Raw genomic sequence first — 27,210 nt, 5'->3', positions numbered from 1 at the left:
TGTGGTGGCTTTGGGGCTGCAGTTGCTACGAGCACCTTCGTACTCAGGACTCCATCAGTGGACAGTGGATAGATTTTAACAAACTGGACTTCTTGTGAAAACTGTGATGAGTTTACTGGTTGCACAACTTCAGTATTTGTCCATGTAGTACACCATTATAGAAGGGATTTATTTATAATGGCACTATCCATTGCACCCAGATGAGGATGGGTTCCCTTTTGAGTCTGGTTCCTCTCAAGGTTTCTTCCTCATATCGTCTCAGGGAGTTTTTCCTCACCACCGTCACCTCTGGCTCGCTCATTAGGGATAAATTCACATATTTACAATATATTTTGATTTAATTTAATTTGAATGTATTTATTTCTGTAAAGCTGCTTTGTGACAATGACCATTATTAAAAGCTCTATACAAATAAAATTGAATTGAACTGAAATTGAACTGGATGGATGGATGGATGGATGGATGGATGGACATGTCACTGAGAATGAAAGTAAAGTGGTTTACTGAAAACACATGTCACATTAAAACCTGGGTAAGCCATGCTTCTTTAGTATATAATATAAACATTTTCCTTCACATGTCGATAGTTAACACGTTGACGATTTCATAAATGTATCTTTTTTTAAAATTAGCATCAGTAAAGCTGAAACATCAGTAAAGCTGAAAATCCATAAACCAGTATATCTGAATTCACACTAATACCCTATTATACTTTAAATATTAGACTTTTAAAAGTATATATTTTTCCCATGCTATTGATAAATGAAGACTATTTTTAATGCTCATTAGTTTAGAACAGTATGTTTAAAATAAAACAGCCATGAAATGTGTAGAATAATGTGGTTTATCCTGAGCTTTGTCAGGTAGCTGAACACTCCTGAGATCCATCCTCAGGTCAACGGTTTAAAATTAAAAATATTCAAATATTCATATATTCATATTTATTCTGCCTGGGCGCGTTCTGATTGGTTTGACGTCACGTGATGGGCGGGGATAAAGCAGAGACCTGAGAGCAACCTGAGAGCTGCAGCTGTTTTCAGAAAGTTGGAGATAAAACGGGGATGTGTGTGTGTGTGTGTGTGTGTGTCTCTGTGTGTGTGTGTGTGTGTGTGTGTGTGTGTGTGTGTGTGTGTGTGTAGGATACGAGCTGGATTAAAACGTTCCCTGCACTGCACGATAAAGCGGAGTTTGTAAGTAAGTTTCACTTCTATTTATTTATTTAAACTGCGCGAGCCCCGCGTCCCGCACCGCACTGTGCGCATGCGCGGATGTGGATGTGGGAATACAGCTGTGCAGGTTGATCACTCGTTTCTGAATCAAACTTTTAAAAGTTTTTTTTTTTAAAACTGTTTTATACTTTCTCAAGCCAACATCAAAGATTGTCTACAAACTTCACTATCTACATATTATTATTATTATTTTACAATGTAGTATAGTGCTTTTTGCTCTATATATATAAAATTATGAAGGGCCAAACAGGAAATAATTATATGAAATCTGAATAATATAAAGGTAAATGGTGAATATATAAATGTAAATCGGAATATATATTTATAAATCTGAATATATTAATAAATCTGATTATGCAAATGCAAGTCTGTATATAAAGTTATAACTCTGAATATATAAATGTAAATCATGAATATATAGTTATAAACCCCGATCATATATTCATACATTTTATCAGGCATATTCATAGAGAAACTCTTAATTTGACTAATCCATATTTGACTAAACCAATAAACATGCTTGGTGTAATCAGTTTTTGTCTCAGTAAAATCATTATTCGTCGACAGATTGTTGACACTTTCCCCCTCAGTGGTGCTGAATTCTGCAGAAAAGCTCCACAGCATTAACACTGTTAACGGGCAGGGAGGACCCTGTCGCACTACGGCCAGCCTTTTGTAAAGTAGAGGAACACACTCCCTTTGGTTTAGATAAGTGATGTGGGGACAGTCGTGGCCTAATGGTTAGAGTGTCGCACTTACAACCTGAAGGTTGTGGGTTCGAGTCTCAGGTCCGGCAGGGATTGTAGGTGGGGGAGTGAATGACCAGCGCTCTCTCTCTCCCACCCTCAATACCACAACTGAGGTGAGACCCTTGAGCAAGGCACCGAACCCCCAACTGCTCAAAAAAGGCTGCCCACTGCTCCGTGTGTGTGTGTGTGTGTGTGGACTTGGATGGGTTAAATGTAGAGCACAGATTCCGAGTATGGGTCACCCTACTTGGCCACAAGTCACTTCACTATCACTTTAAATAATTATATAATAGTTCAGTATTTGCATTGATAAATGTATACAGGATGTATAGACCTTTTTCATACAAAAATTCAATAAGAACATCTGTCTCTTGACATGCCTGATCATAAAGATATATTTATATTGAGTTGTAGACAATATATGTTCAGATTTGCATTTATATATTCAGGATTTATAACTATATACTCAGATTTCATATAATTATTTCCTGTTTGGCCCTTCATAATATATATGTATTAACAGTATTCATAACAGTATGAATACTGTTAGGAATTTCAAATATAAAATAGTTTTGATTTGTTTAACACTGTATCACATTCTGCCCAGAAATAGACATCTGTGTGCTTTTACATTATGACAGGTTTCTGTTGTTGGTAAAGTAACTGACACGTCGACTATAAAAATCCACGTCAATAATTGTTTCAAAATCAACATAATTGATAATGTGGACTTATCATTGCAGTCCTACTCTGAACAGTGTGCTTCTGACTTATTCATGTTTTCGGGTGAAATTCCATAATTAATTCCTTGGCTAACTCAGACAGGTGAACACGACGATCACTGTGATCTCAACAATCCCAACACAACAGATAAAAGGAGACTGGGAAGCTCTTACTGAGAGTTGAGAGGCCTTGTTGGTAGGATACGCCATCCAAAGAACCAAATCAACAGTAAGATATTGTTCATATGATTATGAAGTGAAAGTGTGTTGATCTGTGCTGGAAATAGAGCACATGAACTTCTGAGTCTGGGACAAAAGCTCATTACTAGGATGGGAACACAAGGGGAACTAAGACCTGTGGAGAAGAATCTATGGGTAGAGACGTTCACTATAGAACTATTCAGATGGTATTAGTTTTCTGGACATATATATATATATGTTTCTGGAGAATGTGTGTAATAATTATGATCAATTCACATGGTATTAGTGATCTCTGTGTAAATCACAGAGGTGTACACATATTCATCACACTTAACATTACATGTGTAGTACACACACCTCATTTAAATACAACAATATTGATTGTTTTGACCTTTACTGTACAGTAAGTGTGTGTTGTAGAGGACATGGCCGTGCAAGTTGCGCTTAATCATTAGTAGGTCACATGACCATAACATGTCTATAGCTGTACCTGTGCTAGCAACTCAGTAACTCACCTTTCCTTGTATAACTTGAAATATAACTTCACCTTGTCCTTTTATAACTGACATCTATAGCTTTTGTTCTGCGTTTTAAACTTTTGGTTTTGATGGTAAGACAATAGAAAAGAGTGAGTGCTTCTCAAACAAGTTTCTTTATCTAATTTCATTTTAAATAAGCATCACAATTGTGATGTAATTAGTGTGATTAAGTGCTGCTTGAACGTTAACTCTGACCCATCATGGATTCGCCAGTTTAATTTTTATGTATTGTACACTTGATATTCAATCTTGGTCCATTTGCTGCAGCCCTTGTGCATCTGTATTAGATTTATTGGGCTGTCCATAATGATAATCTGAATATTGTTACAAATTTTTATTTTTCAAGATTTTATTTATCACATACACAGTTATATACAATATATAACTCGCAGTGAAATGAAAGCCTGGCCTACTCCTCTATAGACTCTGCATTTAAATACTAAATTAAAAATCAGAAATGAATAAGAAATAAGAAATAAGATAATAGAATTAAGAAATATATCTACAGGAATGTGCAAAAAATGGATGTACAAAATATGCATTATGTTATATGTAGTAACAATACAAAATGCCAAGTGCAGCGTGCAGAGTTTCAGTGGAGTGCACAGTGACTGGAGAGTCTTTATGGAGTCCTGAGGGGTCTGTATGGTGGACATGTCCATATTGAGCAGTCTGATGGCCTGAGGGAAGAAACTCCTCCTGAGCCTCTCAGTTTTAGCCATCAGACTACGGAAGTGCTTGCCTGATTGCAGCAGGCTGAACAGACAGTTACCGGGGTGGGTGGAGTCCTTGATAATTTTAGCAGCTCTTGTACTGCAATGCCTGGTGCAGATCTCATGCAGAGTGGGGAGAGCAGAGCAGAGCAGAGCACTCTCTGCAGGGCTTTGTGGTCCTGAGTTGAGCAGTTTCCGTACCACGCTGAGATGAGATGAGTCAGTACACTTTCTATAGCCCCAGTATAGAACGTTTTCAGATCGCTGGGGAGACCCTGAATTTCCTCACCAGTCTTAGATGGTACAACTGTTGTCTGGCTTTTTTCACCTGCTCTTGAATGTGATGAGTCCTGGTCAGGTCCTCAGAGATGTGTACTCCAAGGCACGGTAACTGAAGCTTCTCACACTCTCCACGGCGGTGCCGCTGATCTCAAGTGGGGTGTAGTTCTGCTGCTACTTCTTCCTGAAGTCCACAACTTGCTCCTTGGTTATGCCGACGTTCAGAGAGAAACAGTTATCCTGGCACCAAGCTTCCAGTTTCTCCACCTCATCAAGGCAGGCAGCCTCGTTGTTGTTGGTGATGATGAGTGTAGGATGTGAGATATCGCATCCTAAGTAGACCTATTGGGGCAGTAAGCGAACTGGAATGGGTCGATGGTGTCTGGGATGGAGGAGCAGATGGAGTTTTTGATAAGCCTCTCAAAAATCTACATGACAAGTGATGTGAGGACTACAGGACGATAGTCATTTAGGTAAAAGGGCTTACTGTTCTTTGGCACAGGAATAACAACAGATTATTTAAAGTAAGTGGGAACCACACACTTAACTAGGGACTCGTTGAAGATGGAAGTGAACAAACCAGCAAATCAGGATCCCAGTACACGGCCAGAAATGCCATCAGAGCCAGCTGCTTTCCTGATGTTCACACGCTTCAGAGCCCTCCAAACCTTGTCCTAGGAGACGGTGATTGTGCTCTCACCTCTAACAGAGTTGCTTCTGTCTGTAGCACTAGTCAGCTGTTCCTGAACTGAGAATAGCAGCGGTCCAGTGTGTTTGCCCCTCTAGTTGGACAGGAGACGTGTTGATAAAAGTTTGGCATGACCTGCCTGAGGTTGGCTTTATTAAAGACCCAGCCATGATGAGGGCAGCATCTGGATGTTTGTTTAGGTAGATACTGAGCACATCATGGAGCTTAGACAGAAACATGCTTGTGTCTGGCTGAGGAGGGATGTACACAACAGTGGTGATGACCGATGTAAACTCACGGGGCAGGTAGAATGGACGGCACGTAATAGACAAATGACATCATAATACACTTTTTATACAGTTTTGGTAGCGTTGTCACTTTTATAGCACTTTCATTTTTCCTTCATCATCTTCATCATTATTCCTTTAGGAATTAACCAGAGTTAATAGGCAGTACTTTGTTAACAAACCGACCTATGGTGTTGCACATCATTTATTAATGAAAATGTCTTCAAGTATCATGATAAAGACTTTTTTTTAATAAGGACCAGATATCAGTGGGTGTCATGCACAGATTTGCCATCTTGCCGCTGTATATGACACAACCATTACCAGTTCACTAAGTTACACACCTGCACTTTGCTCTCTCTTTCTGATGAGAACATAACCATCTCCCTTTCAGGAGAATGGAGAAGTGGGAAAAGAGTTTGAGGGTGTGGTTTCCTGTGTAAAATATGAGAATTCACTCTCACTTATGAACCAAAATAGCTGCAATCGCAGCAGAAAGGCAGAAGTGGAGAATAGTGTTTTGCATGTTTCAAAAGGAATTCTGACTTTTCTCACCTACTCATGCAGTTATTACTTTTGGGTCATATTCAGAGTAGAGTTAAGCATGCTAAATGAGCATTTAATACCGAAATTGCTATTCAGACCTCAGAACTAACAACAGACGTAAGTGAATTACATATGCGGGGCTGGAGTGGGTCTTAAACAGAAGCGGTTCTGAGCTACACATGATTCTGAACATGAACGTAATCACATTTTTCTTGTTGATGTAGGGTTGAGTGAGGAGCAGTATTAAGCAGTTTCACCACCTTGATTTACTATCTCATGGGTTCATGTTGTTGTGCACATGAGTAACTGTCAGAGAATTTAATAAGGATGTGCTGGCATGTTAATAGCAATGTTAAAATTAATGAATATGGCCTTTCTTTGTCCCCTGAACTTTACATCTGATGTTCCCTGTATCCTGTTACAGCAACCTTTTTGTTTATTTATTTATTTATTTTAAATACAGGCTTATTCTACTAGACATGCAGTTTGCACAATGCTAAACTGGCACATATAAACTTCTATTATTTGATAGCTGCATAAATAAACATCACAGATCAAACCTGACTACATTTTGTTAGTGCACTGAAACTATGCTAATTCAAGTATTACAAAGTATTCTTCTTACATGAGATGTCCGTGGCCACAAGGAAGAGCAGGACTGAAAGAGAACGAGAACCAATCAGGATTCACCTGAAGTTAGCATCACGGAGGACAGCACCTGAATGTGTAAAAGGGAAAAGAATGTTCTCAAAAATGAGAACTTTTCAGTAATGAAGAACACTGCAAATGAAGTTTACAGTTTAATCTGAAGTGCAAAGCAATAGCAGGTGCGACCCACCAGAATCAGAACAAAATCAGATCATCATCTGCAGTCTAAAAAGTACACATCTAAAACACCAATATATAAACCTGACATGATGCTCAGTCTGCTATGGTGGACATACAGTAAGCACTCATGAAAAAAGTAGAGAACAGTAACTCTAATATTACAGTGTGAAGTGATTTTACAGTCAGTTCACATCATGTCGTATACATTGGAGTTACATGAAACAATTAACAGCGGCATGGGTCCATGTCTTTTATACAGCAGACTGACTTTGATGTTTGGGACATGAATTGTGAGCCATGAGAAGAAAGAAAGACAAGCATGGATCAGAGTTCCAGCGGACTCCATGTGAACTCCCTCAGACACAAAATAGCTTCCAAAGAGTGCCTTATATGGTAAAATGAGGCCGGGGCACAGAAAGAGCAGTTAACTGATTACAAAGGTCAAAGGAGTTGTAAAGAGTGAATGGACTCTTCTCAAAGATTTATCAGTAACACTATCTGACACAAACAGGAAATATTATCCTCGCTTGAGATACAGGGAAGTGGTTAGTGCCCCTTTTTTTTTTAGTGTAATTTACTTTAATCTTGATCTTGAGCTACTTGATTGCTCTAGTAGCAGGAACCCTGTGTAGCCTATCAGCAACTTTTCAGGGTAACAGCAAACCAATTTATGTTTTATAATCTTTATGTAACCATACATGCTGGATAGACCAATCATGTTAAGTCAAAAGGCATGTGAAGTGGAGGAATCCTTCAATTACATCTGTGTATACGAAGGTGTAATTTCTCTGAAATATCACAGTAAATGTGCCCAACAAATCAATAGAGTTCTTGTTCTTCAAATGCAAAGTTTTTGCAGGATCATCCAACCAACATAATCTTATACGAATTGCCATTTAGGATTTAGTTACATGTTGCTCTTTGTTTCTGTACATGTTGCTTTGCGTGGTACCAAAACCTTCTTGTTCTTTCTTAATGTGCTTTAGAACATGGAATTTCATGTTTCAGAGAAAGCGCTGTATGAGATTGGAAATGATTTGAATAGCATCATAGATTTGAAGTGCATAGCAATGCAAAACTTTTGCAGAGTCACATCACTCCCATTGTAGTACTTGGGTGCGATTTGCTTAACTGCTATTGTGTTGTTTTAGTAGTACTTACAATAGGTAAAATGTTGTAAGTTAAGGGATCATTACAAGCTAATGAAACATTGCAGGACAACAAAACTTTGCTTAATGGTTTGTAGAAAACTAATGGAGGATTGCAGGCTAATCAGATGTTGCAAGCTAATGAAAAGAACAGTGACATTTTAGTGAAATGTTGGAAGCTAATCAAACGGATGGAGGCTGATGACACTTTGGAAGTTAAACAAACTTCTAGATGATAAAATGTTGAAGACTAAAAGAACATTGCAATGGAATACAGGAATTTAGTGAAACATTTCAGGCCAAAGGAATGTTGAAGGTCAGTGGAATGTTGGAGGCCAAGTGAATTTTGCAGGCTAAAGAAATGTTGCAGACTAAAGGATTGTTGCAGGCTAAAGAAATGTTGCAGACTAAAGGAATGTTGCAGACTAATGGATTGTTGCAGGCTAAAGGAATGTTGAAGGTCCAAGAAAAATTTCAGGCCAGAGGAACATTGCAGGCCAAATTGAATGTTGCAGGCAAATTGAATAATTGCCGGCAAGAGGAATTTTGCAGGCCAGAGGAATGCTGCAGCCTAAAGGTATGTTGCAACCATTGGAATGTTAAAGGCAAATTGAATATTGCAGGCCAATGGACTGTTACAGACATTCTGAATGTTCCAGGCTAAAGGACTGTTGCAGACTAGTGAAATGTTGAAGCTAATGAAACAATGGGAGCCTGACAGTATATTGAAGTCTAAAGGAAAGTTGTAGGCTAATGTTGGAGGTTACTGGAACTTTGCAAGTTCCTAGATGTGCGATGCTAAAGGAACTTTACAAGTTCCTAGATGCAAGATGCCAAAGGAACTTGCAGTTGCAGGCCAGTGGAATGTTGCAGACCAAAGCAACACTACGGAATATTGTAGGCCATTTACATTTACTGCATTTGGCAGATGCCCTTGTCCAGAGTAGCTTACATTTATCTCATTTTTACAACTGAGCAGTTGAGGGTAAAGGGCCTTGCTCAAGGGCCCAGCAATGGCATCTTGGCTTGCTGGGATTTGAATTTATGACTGTCTGATGAGTAGTCCAACATCTTAACCACTGTGCTATCACTGCCCCTGGATTGTCAATGGAAAGTTGCAGACTAAAGGAATGTTGCAGGTCTGAGGAATGTTGCTGGCCAGTGGAATGTTACAGGCCAAAGGAAGGTTGCAGTACAAGGAAACATTGCAGTTGTAGGCTAATAGAATGTTGGAGGTTAATCAAACTTTGCAAGTTACTAGATGCAAGATGCTAAAGTAACTTCGTTGGCTAATGAATTGTTGGAGGCAAATAGAACATTGCAGGTCAAAGGAGCATTGCAAGCCAGTGGAATGTTGCAGGCTAATGGAATTGTGCAGGCCAGAGGAATGTTGCAGGCTAATGCAGTGTTGCAGGCTAATGCAGTGTTGCATGCCAAAGGAATTGTGAAGGCCAGTGGAATGTTGCTGGCCAAAGGAAAGTTGCAGGTCAGTGTAACATTGCAGGACAAAGGAATTTTGAAGTTCAAAGGAACATTGCAGGTCACTGGAATGTTGCAGGTCAATGGAATATTGTAGGCCAATGGAATGTTGCAGGCCAGAGGAATCTTGCAGGTCAAATGAATGTTGCATGCCAATGGAATGTTACAGGCCAAAGCAGTGTTGTGGAATATTGCAGGTTAATGGAATGTTGAATGCCAAATGAATACTACAAGCCAAAGGAATGTTGCTGGCCAAAGAATCATAGCAAGTCCATGGAATGCTGTAGGCCAATGGAAAGCTGCAACCTAAAGGAACATAGCAGGAAAAAAGTAATGTTGGAGGCCAGTGGAATGTTGCAGGTAAAGGAATGCTTCAGGCCAAAAGAATATTGCTGGCCAATGGATGTCGATTTTTTTGTGATTTTACTGGTAAATGTTTGGTGTCAAGTGTCTTTTTGGCAAACGTTGTAAAGGTGCCTGGTGATGTGCTAGTAACCTCTCCCAGGGCCCCAACAGATCCTCTACGATATGCAAAGTATCTGGGTCGGAAGATAGGCTGCTACCAAAAAAAAAAAAGAAAAGAAAAAAAAAGAAAAGGAAAAAAAGGGGGGGGGGGGGCAAATGTTGTAAAATGTTGCATAAAGGAAGATGTGTGTGGATGACAGCTAGATATAAACAGAGCGATTTGATTTCACTTGTTTTAGTGTCGAAAAAAGTGATTCACAGATGTAAGTTGACCCAGACATTGACAATAGTTTGAGTGCAGCCCGTTTGACATTGGGATATCTCTCAACCGGCACAATCTTCCAAAACTCCATGGGTCCTTCCCTCAGAACACTTTTAAGTCTGTCATCCTCAGAAAGTTTGATCATTTCAAGCTGAGATGCTGCTTCATCTTCCACTAAAGGGGCTTTTAAACAGACTGATTCAGAAGTGAATGGGTTGATCAGAAATGTAATATGTGGTCTTTTTTGCCGTAGGTTGGAGAATCTGTCCTCAAAATTTTGCTCAAGATTTTCAAGCAGTGTTGCATACCGTGCAGTACTCCCTTTTACAACCTCTGCTGCTTGTCCACTTGCCTTCAACAAGGACGGAAAATGTGTGAAGTCTCTCTTTTGTAGATGTGTCTTGAACAGCTTGAGTTTGTTGACAAATGTGAAAACACTCTGCACCAGGTCAGGCAGCATCTTTAACTTCCCTTGCAGATCCACAGTCAGTCCATTCAGATAATGCAGCATGTCGACCAAAAAAGCCAAATCTGAAATCCACTGGGGATCATGTAGCTCAGGATAGTCCTTATGTTTCTCTGCAAGCAACGGCTTCACCAGATTCAAAAGCTCAAAGAAACAAGAAAGCACATTACCTCTTGAAAGCCATCACACAACACAGTGAAGAAGCAGATCAGATGGAAGATCTTCATCAAGTTCATCAATGAGATTTTTGAACTGTCTGATTGAGAGCATGTGTGCGTATAAAACTGACAATTTCCAGCACAGGTTTCATGATGTGTCGTCGAAGTTCAGCTTTTTAGACACCAAGTGCTCTTGATGGATAATACAGTGAAACGTCCAAAATTCTGGAAAACGATCATGAGCTTACAACAAGACCTTTCTCAGATCCCAACATGGCTGGAGCTCTGTCCGTGACTATTGCTGTTAGTTTTGATAACTGCAGATTTGCTTTCTCAACAACAGTCATCAGTGTCTCTTTCAGATCGATGCCACGAGTTCTGTCTTTCAGCGGCACAATGTCAAGCAGCTCTTCCTTAATTGTGCAGTCTTCTGACACAAACCGTACAAATATTGCCAATTGTGGCTTGTCTTAAACATCGCAAGACTCAACGCAATGCTGAAATACCGGCACTTCTGAAGATCTGATAATAAATGTGTTTCTACTGAATTGTCAATGTCCAATATTCTCTGTTCAACAGTGTGCCGTGACAGTTGAAGGTCCTTTACTGAACGTTTCAAATTTTCATTTTCGGGACAAAGAATAGCAACAGCATCACTGAGGCACTTTTTAACAAATTCCCCTTCAAGGTATGGCTTTTTTGCACGAGTAATGTTCCATGCTAGCTGATATGACGCTAATGTGACCGTCTCTGAATGCTTGGTAAATTTTCGGAAAAGCTGAGTTTGCTTTTCTGACTGACATTTCAGTGTCTTTACCTTGTGCTTGCGAAGTTCACTGCCTTTGGGAAATTCCCGGGCTACGGTAGGATGGAGTGAGGTGAAATGGCGCTCAAGATTTGAAGCCTTAAAATGCGACAACGAAGTCTGGCATATCAAGCAGAATGGCTTTTCATTTCTTTCAACAAAAAAATATAAATCCTCCCATTCAGATAAAAATGTTCTGTGCTCATCTTCGTATTTCCGCTTAGTTGTACGCTTCCCCGACTCTGCCATGACGATTGATACTAATGAACTTCATGTCAGTCGTGTTAGTCAGTTGGCTAACGTAGGTTAAATCGCACGAGAGGTTGTGTAAAAATAATAATAAAAATAATAATAATAATAGTACATATTAAAAATCCAAATTAGATTCGGCAAATGCATTTAAATACATACCCCTTTATTGCAAAATTAAGTTTTGACATTTTAAAAATAAATTGCGATTGTAAACACAGAACATGTGGATTGAAGAGCCGCACAAGAGCAGTGAAAGAGCCCTAAGCGGATTGCGAGCCGCGGGTTCGCCACCCCTGGTGTAGACTCAGGCGTCTGGAGAACACCAGAATAGGCAGTGTCATCATCATCAAGTTGAGTGATCGAAGTCACAGTTTCAGTGCCTGTTTCAAAAGTTTGCACCCGAGCCACAGCATGAGCGTCAGGCGCGGTTTGTGTGCTCTTATCAGAAATAGGAGTCTGGTACACGATGCACGGAGGCAGGAAGTGGGCGAGCTCAGCTGCAAGAGCAGACAGTTGGTGGTGATGATGACGAAGAAGGTGCTTCCGGTGTGTCTGTGAAACTGAGCTAAAGTAGAACAGAGAATAAAATTAAAATTAAAACCAAGGGAGTATAAATGAGCATTAAAGCTAGCTTTAGGGCAAGATACGCTAGAAGCATTATCTCTTGGTACAAGTTAATCAAGCATAAGCGGCGATACAGACCACGCATAATCTAGGAAGTATAAGCAGGAAATATAAACAAGCAGTATGAGCATGAGCAGCTGTAGTTGCAAAGACGCATTTTAATCATAAAATATCCACAGCCATAAAACAACAAAATGAGAATAAAGCAAAACTTTCATGTAGAAGAAAGTAAATCTACGCGTTGTCAATTCAGTATAAAAAGAATGAGTACAAAATAAAGCGAATAGAGGAAGCGAGCGCTTTTATATAAGTGCAGTTTTAATTTTAAACTAGGCCAGGCCGGAAATAAGGGTAACTGAGAAAAACAGGATGTGGAGTCTAAATGTGGAGTCTCAGAAAAGAAAAACAGGATGTGGAGTCTAAATGTGGAGTCTCAGAAAAGAAAAACAGGATGTGGAGTCTAAATGTGGAGTCTCAGAAAATAGAAGTGACCGGGTAACTGGAAATTTAGGGGAAATTCTAAGAAGACAGACGACAACAAAAGGTCAGTAGGAGGAGATTCCAGGAAAAGTCAGAAGATAACGGGAAATGGTGGAGTGTATGTAAATTAGGATAGGAGGAGTCAAAATGGTTTAAACTGAAGATAATGGGAAATTGCTGACATAGGCGGACCAAAAGGGGGAGGCGCCAGCAGGCGTCTGGGTATATATGCAGGGGAATTTGGAGGACTCAGCGCTCAACTCTCATGCATGAGATTGCTGTGTCGCCGCTGAGGGAATTCACCTTCTTTGAGCTCATTGAAACGTATTGTATTGCTACTGCAATAAAGAAGTTTGCTTCTTCTCATCCAAAGACTGGAGACTTTTCTTTTTGAGATTGTTTTCGAGTGACTACAGTGAATAAGGTAAAAGTAATTGGCTGAAACTATGAACCACCCATAAATGTGTCCGCTCGGAGAGGGACTCTGAGTTCTGACACAGGCCAAAGGACTGTTGCAAGTCAAAAGAATGTTGTAGGCCAGAGGAACATTGCAGGTCACTGAAATGTTGTAGGCCGAAGAATTATTGCAGGTTAATGGAATTTTGCAGGACAAAGCAATGTTGCAGTTCAAATTCAATTCAATTCAATTCAATTTTGTTTGTATAGAGCTTTTAACAATGAACATTGTCTCAAAGCAGCTTTACAGAACATAAGAAACAAAAAGCATGCAAACAGAAACAAAAACATGCAAACAGTCCTAGATGTTAGACAAAATTATCCCGAGTCAGCAAGCCTGAGGCGACTGAGGCGACTGTGGCAAGGAAAAACTCCCTTAGATGATATGAGGAAGAAACCTTGAGAGGAACCAGACTCAAAAGGGAACCCATCCTCATTTGAGTGACACTGGAGAGTGTGATATGAACATTGCTGGTCTCTGGAACGTTTCAAGCCAAAGGAATGTTGCATGCCAAAGGAATGTTTCAGGCTAAAGGAACATAGCATTCCAATGAAACGTTGCAGGCCAATGGAATATTACAGGCCAATGAGCCATTGCAGGCCAGGAGAACGTTGGATATTAATGAAATGTTACAGGCCAGTGGAACGTTGTGGGCTGATGAAATGTTGGAGACTAAGGCAAAGTTGCAAAGGTTGCAGGGCTATTTGAAATGTTAAGCACCAAAACATATATAATAAAAGAAAAAAAGGTTCATTCATCTATCGATTTATCCTCATTAGGGTCATGGTGGATACAGAGCCTATCCTGGGAACACTGGGCATGAAGTGTGAATATACTGCAGGGCACCATGCGTAGACACTAGGAGGGCACACTAGGAGGGCACAGTGGCTTAGAGGTTAGCCTTGCACCTCTGGGGTTGGGGGTTCAATTCCCTCCTCCACCCTGTGTGCGCCAACATGTGTTGTAGGCTGATTGGCATCTCTAAATTGGCCATAGTGTGTGCATGATTGTGCCCTGCGATGGGTTGGCACCCTGTCCAGGGTGTCCCCTGCCTTGTGCCGTGAGTCTCCTGGGACAGGCTCCCTGCAACCCTGTGTAGGATAAGTGGTACAGAAAATGGTTGGAAATTAAGAATATTTATTAGGTCTAAGAAAACACTGTGTATAATTTTTTGCAGGTTTTAACTGTCCAGTTTGGGTTACCCTGTACCTACTATAGTGTCAGATTCCAGTTCTTATCTGACAGGAGTGGAACCTGATGTGCTCTTCTGCTGTTGTAGCCCATCTGCCTCAAGGTTTGGCATGTTGTGCATTCTGAGATGCTTTTCTGCTCACCACAGTTGTAAATTGGTTATTTGTGTTACCATAGTCTTGCTGTCAGCTTTACCAACCTGACCATTCTCCTCTAACCTCTCTCATCAACAAGGTATTTCTGCCTAGAGAAATGTTGCTCATGGGTGTATTTTTATTTTTTGCACCATTCTAGAGACTGTGTGTAAAAATTCCAGGAGGATCAGCAGTTTCTGAAATACTCAAACCAGCTCATCTGGCAACAACATCCATGCCACAGTCAAAGTCACTGAGTCGCTTGTTTCCTCATTCTCTTGTATGATGTGAACATAAACTGACGCTCTTGACTTGTATCTGCATGATTTTATGCAGTGCATTTCTGCCCTATGATTGGCTGACTGGATAATTGCATGAATGTGCAGGTGTCCAGCTATTGCTAATAAAGTGGACTGTGAGCGTACATCACACTGAGAACACCATCCCCACAGTGACTGAAGCATGGTGGTGGTAGCATCATGACAGTCGTAATAACTTAAGAAGCAGTCATACATCATTTTGTATGAACAATCTAACGTGTTTGTAGTTTAAGGCTTATATTCTCTTGCACTTTGTTATTTGATTTAGTCAAATTTTATGACACACTTCTGTGAATTGTTCAAGACAAATACAGTAATAACCCAGAGACCTATGTTCCCTCAGCTCTGGTCATGGGGTCACCAAATGTCATAGATCAAAACATTTTTCCCAATTCAGAAAATACCCATTTAAATCTAGTTAGAGATTCGACGGATTTACGTCCATTTCAGTAAATAAATGAGACAATGCAAATGGATTCAACTGACCTAAATACTTATTTGTTCTTTTTGGTGAACCAACAGGAAACCATAGTGCAATGTGTAAGCACGGAAATGCATCAGTCTGTGTTTCGATTAAGGCAACTTAAAAAGGCATCTATACCTGAGCTAAGAGACTTCACTTGACTAGTTTAAATATTTACTTTATTTTCAAGCCATTTTTGCTGTTAATGCTTTTTTTTTACTTTTAGAACTATACCTGTCAAAATCAACGGCTGATCATTGCCAACCCTTTTGGGTTTCACCTTTTGTGATGAACATGCCAACACAGAGAACATGGACCAACACTTGAGTTCAAGTTCTTTATTATCACAGTCAGCCAGGGTCTGCAGCTCCAGAACATGCACTCCAAGGAGCCACAGGACAGATTCTTCTCTTATAGTCATTATAAGTGTTATGCAACATCATAGCCTCTTTCCAAATTCTTCTTCCATGTATGGAATACACAGCTGAAACTCCATGATAGTTGGCTGTACCAGAGCTAGAGGCCAGCCTTGGCTGGGGTCTAGTTTCTCTCCTCTTCCTCGCATGATGTTGAAATCTGTAAGACAAAAGTACAAAGCAACAGTGTGGGCTATATGGCTTCCCTTGAGCATAGACATTCCTGCTGTTAGAACAGTTTGTGACAGCATAAAACAGGAAAGGCCAAAGGTGAGAATCACCTAATAGATGCATATTCCACTAGTCTGTTCAGCCAAAAATTCTTTATTGACTGTCAGATGATTTGCACTAGTGAACTCATCTCTGAGTAATAAATATTGCACTCATAAGTGGTTTGCCTCTGATATGACTTAGTTTTTCCTGAACTTTCTGAACTATCAAATCTCTGGGGCTGACACTGGGGTTAATGGTGGCAACTGTCAACCCTTTGGGGTTGGGAGTGATAACTGTTGACTCTGTGTCTGGCAGCAACAACTCAATTCAATTTTATTTGCTTAGATCTTTCTCTAAGCAAATAAAAATAACCATAGAATAACTATGGCCTCTGTGGGGCTGGTGGTGGCATTGGAGTTGGCAGAGGAAACTATTGTCTGCAGGGCTGATGGTGGTAAATGTCAACAGTATGTGGTTGATGGTGGTAACTGTCAGCTGTGTGAGACTTGTACAACCTGTGATATGAGTACAACCTGTGATGATATAGGAATTAAGTTAGTTCCAACTTCGGCAGTGATCAGTTTTTAATAACCAGTAAAAGAAAGTATTCAGCAGGCTAGAAAGATGGCCAAAGAAGGAAATTTCAGGAAAAGGTAAACATTTCTTTCATCAGGCATCAGTTTATACTGACAATATGGCCCATGAGGTTTGTCAATTGAGGTGTTACTTTTATTACTGAAGGTAATGGTTAGTGGTATAATCATTAATGACAGGCATAAAAAACAGGGATTCATGAAGGTATACTCTCTTTCATAAAAATAAATAAAATAAAATGCCTAATTCAGGAAGTAAAGTGCTTGGATTATTTGCTTGGTATATAATGCATAAGTATTCATTACTATTATGTATTTTGTGAATATGTTCTATTTACTCAATGTAATTATTTCTTTTTCTTTCAGAATAGGCAGTGTCTGCCTCATGATCAAAGGAGCAGAAGAGAATGAGATCATCTGTCAGTATGCAAATGAGCACATGGACTCCACCGGTCAGACAGAACAGTCTGCCTAGTCCACACCAGACTCTCTCTAGCATGCAGTTTGGCCCAACTCCACAGATGGGATATCACGGTCTACAGCAAAAAAGCTATGATCAACAATCTGTCAGATTAAGCAATCCCCATACTTTCTCCCAGCCTATATTGAGTTCAGCTAATTTGCAGTCAAGCCAGACTCCACAGATGTGGAGCAGCGGATCCCAGAGTCAGTTGCCTTACATATCTCCAGCTTCTGGCAGACATCTTCCACAAAATATTGTACACCATGCATCTTTGCAAGCTGGACAAGTAGGAACCCTTTATGTAAACCTCAACCATGATCCACAGGTCTTAAATACCACTATTCAGAGGAATTATAAGGATCTACACTCCATGCAAAATTACAATTGTACTGTTTCTAGCAATGCAAATGGTGTATTTGAAAATAGTTATTGTATGTATGGTTCAATTCCACCTTGGCAACACCCTTCAAACAGACAACACCATGGAGTACAGACTACACACCAACCTGCAGCTCAGTCACAGCAGGCAGATTTAACTGCTCAGATTAGTCATGCAGCACAGAAAATTAACATGAATCAAGGACAACTGAGTGTAGCAGGACAAGACAATGAGACACCTAGCTTTGTTCCACACTTTCCTGCTGCACCTCATATACCAGTGTATTCATTGCTGCCTTCACAGTTTAGAACTTCCAGCAGTCAGATGAGTCAAGGCCAAGTTCAAAATGCATCACACCAACCTTTGCCATGCAGAAAATATGTTGGTTACATCGAGTTAAAACATAGTTCAAGCAAATCTCCACCCTTGCCATACAGAGACAGGTTGAATTCTGCCATTCAAAACCAGTCTAACCGAAGGCTAAACCAAGTCTCACCCATCTTAACTCAAGACAAAATCCATTCCCAGACCACAGCTATTTCTGGCCATCACAGCAAGACAAACTCTGCAACATTTTCTGCTATTCAAAGCAGTACACAGCTACAAGCCCTACAATCAAACAACACAATGAGTGGTCTGACTACGAACTCCCAGGACATAACCTCTTTTCGCACTTCCACCAGTCAAACATCATCTCCCACTTCAGGCTCAGGATCTACTACCTACTCTCATAGCCTTCTATTACGACTATTATTACAAGAGGACAACAGCCAGTTAACTGGTCTGACTTCCTCCAGTAACAGTTTTGGGTCCCAGTTTGCTAAGAGCAAAAGTGGATCCCAGCAATCTACACATGAAAATACAGCTGGTTGCATTACCACTGGGGAAAATGACACTCAAGTCAAGGCAAGGCAAAGCAAGGCATACCAGGAACCTGCTAAAGGTACAGGTATTTCAAGGGGGAATGAAATTGGAACTGGTAGTCATCTGGCAGAACCACAAAAGTCAAGTCAGAATGAGACGACTAATTGGAAAAAGAGAAATGAAGAGGTGCAGTTCTGCAGAGACCCAACTGATTCCCTAAAGTTGGTAATATCACAGCTCAGAATGGTTCAACAAGTCAACAAGGCAATAGCTGTGGTTCCACCCATTTCTCAGCATGTCTCCAGTCATGGACAGCAGAATGATGTGACCACAAGCACTCATGACAGCCTCCCCTTGAAAACCAATACTGTCAAGAATCTTTTTGAGGAGTATGAGAACATTGAGAAGGAGACAAATGTACCAAATGTGACCTTTAAGCTCATTGAGGATCTGCCTCATGTACCTTCTTCACCAAGTTCTTCACCAAGACTGGAATCAGCAACTGACACCTCAGCGGACATCTCTGGAATGCCTATGTCTGAAAATGATCCAACATCTGGCTTTCAAAGCTGTAATATTTCTCAGTATGAAAATGGCCCAGTATCTACAACCCAAATCTCTAACAAATGTCAAGATGCTGTCCACATTACTGAGTCGACATCAGAAAGTTCAATAGAACAAAATGATGACCAGGAAGTTGAATCATCTTCAGAAGACACTACATTTGATTTGTCCACAGTTCCTGTGGTTGATTATAGTTTGAAGGACCTGAAGGATTTGGTGAAATCTTTAGAGGTCAAACCAGCAGAGAGAGACAACTCGACAATAACAGATGTTGTGAAGTGCATTGTAGATCTATATTATGATGGGGACAAGCAAAACTTGGTCAAACTGGTAGCATTAAAAGAGGTTTTCAAAACTTCATCTGAATTTTGCATAAAAGAAATGCATGCTGTGGTTCTTCAGCACCTCGGACCTAACCAGTTAATCCTGGAAAATTCTTCCCAAATCCTGATAAATGAAACCACCTTACCATCTGAGGACTTTAGATCCTCCTGGTTGAATGTGGATGGACAACCAGCTGATGTGGAAAATATTCTTGCAGAACCCATTTCAGACTATAACCTCACATCTTGCAAGAAGGTTTCACAGTCAGTATCTGAAAGTGTTGTGAATGTTGTAGATAGTCTAGCCCAGATTGGTACAGATCATGCTGAAGATCTGGGTGTGCATGCTCGTAAAGACATAATTCCTGAAGACATCTGTAACTCAGATCCTGACCATTCTGCGGCAATATTTGCAACAACTGATTGCAAGACAGACATGATGATCCTTGAGAAAGGTTATGTAAGTAGAACTCCCAGTAAACTCTCTAGTATGCAAAGAAAATCAGAGATGCGATTCAATCAGCAACTACATGATGAAGTAGATATGGGAGCATTCACTGAGCCAACAATTACAAGCAGTTCTGATAAATGCGTAACAAATAGTAGTGATGTATTTGAGAAGACAGATACTTCTGATGATGCAGAATCCACCAAGGACTTTGAAATCATACTTCTCTCATCTGAGGATGCTAGAAAAATCTTCAGTGAGTTTCCTGAATGCAACCAGAAGAGACATCCTCATCGGATACGCCAGGAGGAAAGGAAGGATTTAGTCACAATTTGTGTCAAAAACCAATCAGACTCAGTCAAAGTGAAGCCACTCGATGACTTCAAATTCACTTGCCCTCATGTGACTGGCTTAGACTGTGGCAGTGACTTCTTCTGCCCCAGTTGCTGGAATGAGACACCATTATTTGATATTGACCAAGATGAGACTCTGCTCACCCTGAAGGAGGGGGAACTTAATACGGACTACCAGAGTCATAGTCCGCAGTCTGGAAAACCAATCGAATACCCAAGTGCACCTGTATGCCTAGAGAGTAGCAGCGTAATCAAGTCTGTCATATCCACCCCAAAATCTGATGGATCTGATGTAATGAGAGATCTTAATCCAGGTGATCAGACACAAATCTCTAGTTCACCATCTGCTCAAGAACCCCACCATGGAATAGCAGGCACCATGAACAGCAGTATCACCAAGCTGGTTGCAAAGGATCTCCAAAAAATTACATCTTCAGCTGGGACAAAGACAGAACACCTGAAAGAGGGAGATGCAAACTCTCCATCAGGGACCAAAATATTAACAGGAATGGTTTCTCCATTAAAGAATTCGTCTTGTAGAAATGTAAAATCCCCCAAAACTGATGCAGGGGACATCTTATTAAGCCCTGATATTATAATTAAACATACCAGCACTCATAAACAACATCCAAGTGACCACAGGTCTATGTCTAGGGATGGTGGCCAGTCCAGAGATGAAAGCAAAGAAATTGGTAACTTTCCTATCAAGAAGACATGTCTTGGTCAGTGTTCCCCCAAAACTAGACTAGGTACTCCTTCCCAAACACCAAATGTCAGTGGGACACCTAAATGCAAGATTGCAGTACCCAATAAGCAAAAGAGACCAATCATCAAGGAAAAAGGACATGATGGACAAAGCAAAGAAACAAAGAAAGTGAGATTAGAATTGTATGGGTCCAATAGTAGCAACTCAAGCTGCCATGATGAAGAAAAGTCACCCTCAACTCCTCTTTACCTCACAATTTCTCCCAGTTCAAATACTGGAAAGAGCTACACAGATGAGCCTTCAGCTAGGCAAAAGGTCTACAGCCAGTGGAGTACCACTTTCATACATCCAGAAAAGAGCTGCTCTTCAAATAATAAAAGCCAGAAGCACATGGAGGATCAGTTAAAGTCAAAAATACAAGCATTGAAAATAGCTCTGGAAGACAGAATCATGGCTATCTGATGGAAGCAATCAATTAAATGGGCCTAAAGCACAAAGAAGCTGAAGAAGATTATCAAAATGATGATGCACAAGAGGGCAAATAGTTTAAGCACACCACTGCTGCTGATCATTTGGGTGGATGGATAAACTGAATGTTAAGTGGAATCATTGGACCTCATTTATCAATCTTTTAGTAAAGTTGTGTGTAAATTTTTCTGTAAACTAAACCGAACTAAAAATTATCGCTGGATTTTCTTCATACTTGCATGTGTATGTTGATGAATGCCAATCACCTGTAAATGATTGGAAATTATTTTGACTCACTACTATCCTTACAAAACATTTAATAATATGTAATATTCATAATAAAAAGCGAGTGATTGTTGCGAGTGCTTGTTTACGGCTTACGGCTCTGCCTAGAGAGACCGGCCCATCCTCCGTTTATAGGCCGCCATTTCTTTTGCCGTGATTGAATGATTTGTATTATTTATCTTAATTTATGGGTTAGTGTTGACTCATTTTTATTTTTTTTTTATATTCTTTAATTAATGCCAATAACATGAAACAACTGGTTTTCACTAAATTTTCTTGATGGTACTCTTTGTCCCTGAACTATTGAACTAGCTTGTGGATGTGTTTTTGACAGAGACTCCAAAGCACTTCTGTAAGTTGCTCTGGATAAGGGTGTCTGCTAAATGCTGTAAACGTAATATAAAGCAATTTAAGCTCCACAGTATATTCCAGATATATAAAGTGCAGTAATGCATGCAAATTATATGATCTGAAGTTGATCAAGTCGTGGTTTACATTAGTTAGTCTTCGTATGTGTAAATTTACACACACTCAGGAGCATGAGTAGGATACAAAGGTTTTTCCAAATTTACAGGATTTTCATGAATATCATATTTCTTATGTAAATGCTTGTACTGAAGATTTACATATAAATCTGTTCATATCCAGCTTGATAAATGAGGCCCATTGTTTGTAAACCAGAAAATAATCTTGTTTCTAAAACTCAAAGCATTGTGTTGTGAGCTGTATGGTGTTGATGGCCTTAAGAAAGTTTTAGACCCTAGTGTTGGATCAATTCTAAATGCCGGCAGTGAGATGGATGGAAACTGTTTTGGGACCGTTCTATGTTTAGAACCTGTTGTATGATCATCAAAAATACCTAAGCAACAGTTTGTGGTAGCAAATCGCTGACAGGAAACCACAGCCTTTAAAGCCAAAGAGGTATTGCAGGAAGTGTGCAAAGCAGGTCTGAAAGTGACAACAATACACAGCAGAAATGTGTTAGTAACATGATGTATGAAGTGATATATAAACCAGGAGGGCAGGCATTTGGTAATTTGTTAGACTGAGAATGCATTGATGCTGAAGACTAAATAAAATAAAATATCAAGTAATGTGAACTTGCTAAAATGACAGATTACACAGTAATAAAATGTTAAAAGATTACAGATTGAGAAACTTAAAATGAAATAAACCATAAAACTTCTAAAATGAAAGATTACACAATGAAAAACATGTCAAATATGAGATTCCACAATAAAAAACTGCTAAAAATGGAAAATACCACAATTAAAAACAGATAAAATTACACAATAAAAACTGATTAAATAAAAGATTACACAATGTGAAAATGATTAATATAATTTTTAAATTGAACAAGCAGCAGCGAGAGAATTAGTGGGTTAGAGAAAACTTAGTATTATTCAAATAAATAAATAAATCAAGAAGAAAGTGGGTTATCTATTTAAAACATCATGCTAACATTAACTATCTAGCCAAGCCTCACCTCAGGTTTAAATTTGCAATTACTCTGCTTCACTAAAATATTGAAGCTATGCAATTTTAATCAAAATCTAGGATGACAAAATAATAAAAGAAATGAAAAATAAGAAATTAGCCAGACGAGGTTCATTTGTTGCTTCAGGTACATATTTTTAGTGCCTAGTTTTACAGTAAAGTTAATGATAGTGTATGCTTACTACATTATCACAATAAACTCAGTAGTTAAGTAGGTAGTCAGTAAGGTATTTTAAGACAGTATAATCTGTTTACTTCTGTAAATATTTTCCCAGAATTCCACATGAGCTACAGTATGAAACTGTAAAACATTTAAGGTATTAAACTGGTTTCAAGCTAGGGATTTTACAGAAATTCTTTACAGTGCAGGAATGAGACACAATCCAGTACAGTACTTAGTGAAAGGATGAATATTTTTATTCAAACTTAACAGTAGACAGCTAGATTTTATGTTTTTTACTTTCAAATACATTTTTTCACATGATTCACGTTACTGCACTTTCTATTTTGACTTAAATAAACATAATTCACTGTACATAGTGAGATCTGGAATTAAATAAAGACTCAAATATTTTAGCTGTAGTTTTTTTTTTGGACTGTGTGTGTGTGTGTGTGTGTGTGTATGTGTGTGTGTTTGTAGGGGGGGTGGGGTCTATGTTAGTTAGACTTAAAACAAAGGGCTTTTTTGGAAAAGTCAATAACAAATTCATTGCATTCATCTGTAACTATTTTTCATGAGCCAGAATCTTCTTCCTATCAAAGGAAGTCAGTACTCTGGGCAGAGTGGAGAATGATCTCACATCATTTCATGGGAAAATGTCATAATATTCAATATTTTTGAAACTCGTTTCCATGGTACCTTACAGTATTGAATAGGATTTCTGAAAAAATAGACCCCATTGACCTTCTAACTACCGCAGAACATGGAAGTGAAAATCTCACTTGATTAATAAACCTTAAAAGATCATATACAGCAGTAATGCATGTTTATAATATTCACTGATATTTGTAAGTTGTACTTACTAAATGAGTGCAAGAAAGCACAAAAAAAGATCACAACAGCCGTGACATCCACAAGCAGGGAGAATCCCAAATCCCAAAGGGCCTGCAAAATACACAAGAACATCATTACTTATCAAGCGAAGCTATGTTTGTGTGATATAACAATACTAGTCTGTAACAGCACATCGAATGAAATTTCTTTATACAATCTTAATTTATGTTTGTCCATCACTACTCAACTTGAATATATTTCACCTATTCTACAGTTTTACACTTTGACCAGTTGACGGCGTGGACAGTTCTGCTTAGTAGGCTGTTTATAAGAAATACGTAATCATCCTTTGCTTCTTCCTGAAGTCCATGGCTGGGATCTGCTGACAAAAAAGTAATGAGAATACATAAGTACATTCATAGGTTCAATATTGTCATTTATTAACTCTAGCTAATAAAGGAGCTGCCTTACAGTGCAGTTAAGCTTGTAGCAATCAGTGTATTGAGGCGTGATATAAGCCATCCCGAGGTAAAATCAATTTATACCTGAAAATAATCAAATTCTACATGTTCATATCATCTTGTCAAGTCCAGTCTGCAAGCTAATTTAGCAAATTCACTCCCTTAAAATGATAACTTCTTGTCATGCATTTGTTCTGATTCAGTCTCCTGAAGCTTAACTGTGATTGGTCGGTTTGCCGTTCAGTCAGTTCAAAATAATCATGTTTTTTTTTTCCCCTCAGAGATTTGTGATGGTCAGTTAGAGGCTAAGATCTAACTAGATCTAAAAAAGATGTGCGGCAAACTTTCCTGTGAACGTGCAGGAGGCTTCTCTCATGGCCCCGAGCGTCCACTACACCCCTGCGGAAGAACCAAACAAAAACACACAGAGATTTGCTTCTTTACTTGCTCCCCTGTTTGTAGTGAGGAGGAGGTGATATCCTGTGTCTTCCATGGATGATGATATTTAGCTAAAAGGGCAAAGGTCAGGGTTAAAATGATCAACCATAATAAAATGATCTGTGTATATCAAAGGTTAATGGATAGGTTTTGTGTGGTTTCTTTCTGCTGAAATAAACCTAAGAATTTACCACAGAGATTAATTAATAGCTACGTGTAGAGGAATCTCTAAAATGGATCCAGGGACACTATTGCACTATAATCCTTTTTTCCCCTTATTATTATTATTATTATTATTATTATTATTATTATTATTTGTAAAGCAGCTTGTATTGCCTTGTGTATGAAATGTGCTATATAAATAAATGGCCTTATCTGAAATGGATTAACACACAAACACCAAACAACAATTTCCCCAAAGTGGCTGTCACTTAAAAGAAATCGAATGTAATTAATTAATATTAATTAATCAGTTAAACCCTGTTTGTAGTGGAGACATCCTGTGTAGCTCCATAAACATGATGTGGATATGGAATAGACACATCCTAATCAGTATCCCAGGAAGTTAGTCCTGACCATTCTGAATCCAGAAAAAAAAAAAAACTTCAGATGTTATTGTGAAATCAGTGATGGATGTGATAAACATTATGTCACATCCTGTGTAGGTGATAAATATAAAAGTGTCACAACTGTCTTAATGACGGCATTGAAAGTTGAGAAACAAGCTACTTCCTGTTCTCACTTACAGTCATAGCGGCTCTAAACAGTCGTTCCCTCACCAGCCTCTCTTTACTCTCTCTCTCTCTCGAAGATACATTTCAGCAGTGCTATGGCATAAAACTGAACAGACTGGTGATAAAGGATATGGAATAGGAAATGAACTGTAATATTATTTACTTACAGTTCGTAAAGTTCTTTTCCACCCCACATAGCAGATGAGGACATGACTGGTCATGTGACTAGTCTGTGCTGCCAAACCTTCAATTTTGGGGCTCCAAAGTGGAACAACTGGAGGTTTGTCCTAGTCGCTGGGATACATTTGTACCATGGGGCCAAGCAGACCAGGAAAGACGAGGTTGGAAAAGAACAACATGTTGCACTAGATCACATTTCTGAGCTATAAGGTCATTTATATGCCAATATCCCAAATGAGGATGTGTTCCCTTTGGAGTCTGGTTCCTCTCAAGGTTTCTTCCTCATATCATCTAAGGGAGTTTTTCCTCACCACGGTCATCTCAGTCGCCTCAGACTTGCTCACTAGGGATAATAATAATTCTGTCTAACATCTAGGACTGTTTGCATGTTTTTGTTTCTGTTTGCATGCTTTTTGTTTCTTATGTTCTGTAAAGCTGCTTTGAGACAATGTTCATTGTTAAAAGCGCTATACAAATAAAATTGAATTGAATTGAACTGAATTGAACCCAGCCTGCTATCTCTCTCTGCTGTTCCAGCTGTTGCAGGGGCATGCAAGATAAATGGAGCCTTTTCTCTGTGTGCACAAGTTAAACTCCCTCATGAGGCTGTAATCATAGCAAGCTTGTCTTTTCAAGGCCATGGAGAGCCCCATATCTCTTCAGTGTTATACAATGTTAGACTGTTATGGTGAGGAAATTTGAGCTGTTTAGTCTTCACATTGCTCCTTTTTACTCAAGTTTGTATTGTATTAACTCTCAAAAAGAAGTTACAGAAATTATGAATGAGCGCTCCTTCAGTTGCTCTTTCAAATTTGCTGTAACTATTTTTTTGACTCATAAGTAATTATCCATAAACTCAGCAGAGCAATCTTTATGAAGATAACTACATATAAAATGATCATTTTTAAAAAAAATGATCCCAGCAGCCAGGTTGAAGAAGAGACCATGCTTTTGCTCACAGTGAATTTAAGCCTTGGACATAACTTTTATATTATTACTGCTGTGTTTAGATTTTAAACATAGTGACAGTATGCGAGCAATGGCATCATGCAGTGCATCTATAACACATGCATCTATAGCATGTTGGCTAGAACCAGAAAAAGTGCTCCATACATTATCAATTTAAATTAGCTTGTGACCTTGAATAATTTATTATTTATAAAATTTCAAATTTTTATTCAGGACCTCTAACAGTGGTTAGCTAACTAGCTAGCTAGTTTCAGTTTTCTTTTTAATAATTTTAGGTTAACTGGGGTTTCCTACAACAATAAATATCTGGTTCATTCCACTGTTACAGGTAAGAAAAGTGAATGTTTGATGATATTCCACCAAGATTTTGCAAGGTC

The 27,210-nt window shown here is 39.1% G+C and overlaps 1 protein-coding gene and 1 long non-coding RNA gene across 5 annotated transcripts in view; one reads left to right on the top strand and one right to left on the bottom strand.

The window, feature by feature from the left end:
• The first annotated feature begins 1,050 nt into the window (after positions 1-1,050).
• On the top strand, positions 1,051-23,604 carry LOC113523818 (uncharacterized). 4 transcript variants are annotated; one of them, XM_026909880.3, is made up of 3 exons: positions 1,051-1,194; positions 2,800-2,929; positions 17,074-23,604. In XM_026909880.3, exon 3 carries the CDS (start codon positions 17,115-17,117, stop codon positions 21,267-21,269), a length of 4,155 nt encoding a protein of 1,384 aa, XP_026765681.3. In that variant the 5' UTR covers positions 1,051-1,194; positions 2,800-2,929; positions 17,074-17,114; the 3' UTR covers positions 21,270-23,604. The 4 variants fall into 4 exon arrangements, with proteins under 4 accessions (XP_026765681.3, XP_053092863.1, XP_026765684.3 ...); XM_053236888.1 differs by having other exon boundaries at positions 1,060-1,190; XM_026909883.3 differs by lacking the exon at positions 2,800-2,929 and having other exon boundaries at positions 1,060-1,190.
• Positions 15,134-27,210, bottom strand: part of LOC128318836 (uncharacterized) — a 14,327-nt gene continuing 2,250 nt past the window's right edge. The window contains exons 1-4 of the long non-coding RNA XR_008302288.1: positions 25,852-27,210; positions 24,300-25,021; positions 24,081-24,162; positions 15,134-16,061 (exon numbers count right to left, since the gene is read on the bottom strand). The exon at positions 25,852-27,210 is cut by the window's right edge and continues 2,250 nt beyond it. This is a non-coding gene — a long non-coding RNA (uncharacterized LOC128318836). The remainder of the gene's footprint in view (positions 16,062-24,080; positions 24,163-24,299; positions 25,022-25,851) is intronic.

Source organism: Pangasianodon hypophthalmus, chromosome 9 (genome assembly GCF_027358585.1).
Source record: "Pangasianodon hypophthalmus isolate fPanHyp1 chromosome 9, fPanHyp1.pri, whole genome shotgun sequence".
In the NCBI taxonomy this organism is placed as follows: Eukaryota; Metazoa; Chordata; class Actinopteri; order Siluriformes; family Pangasiidae; genus Pangasianodon; species Pangasianodon hypophthalmus.
The sequence above is the reverse complement of the archived record's forward strand: the minus strand, read 5'-3'. Positions and strand labels throughout refer to the sequence as shown.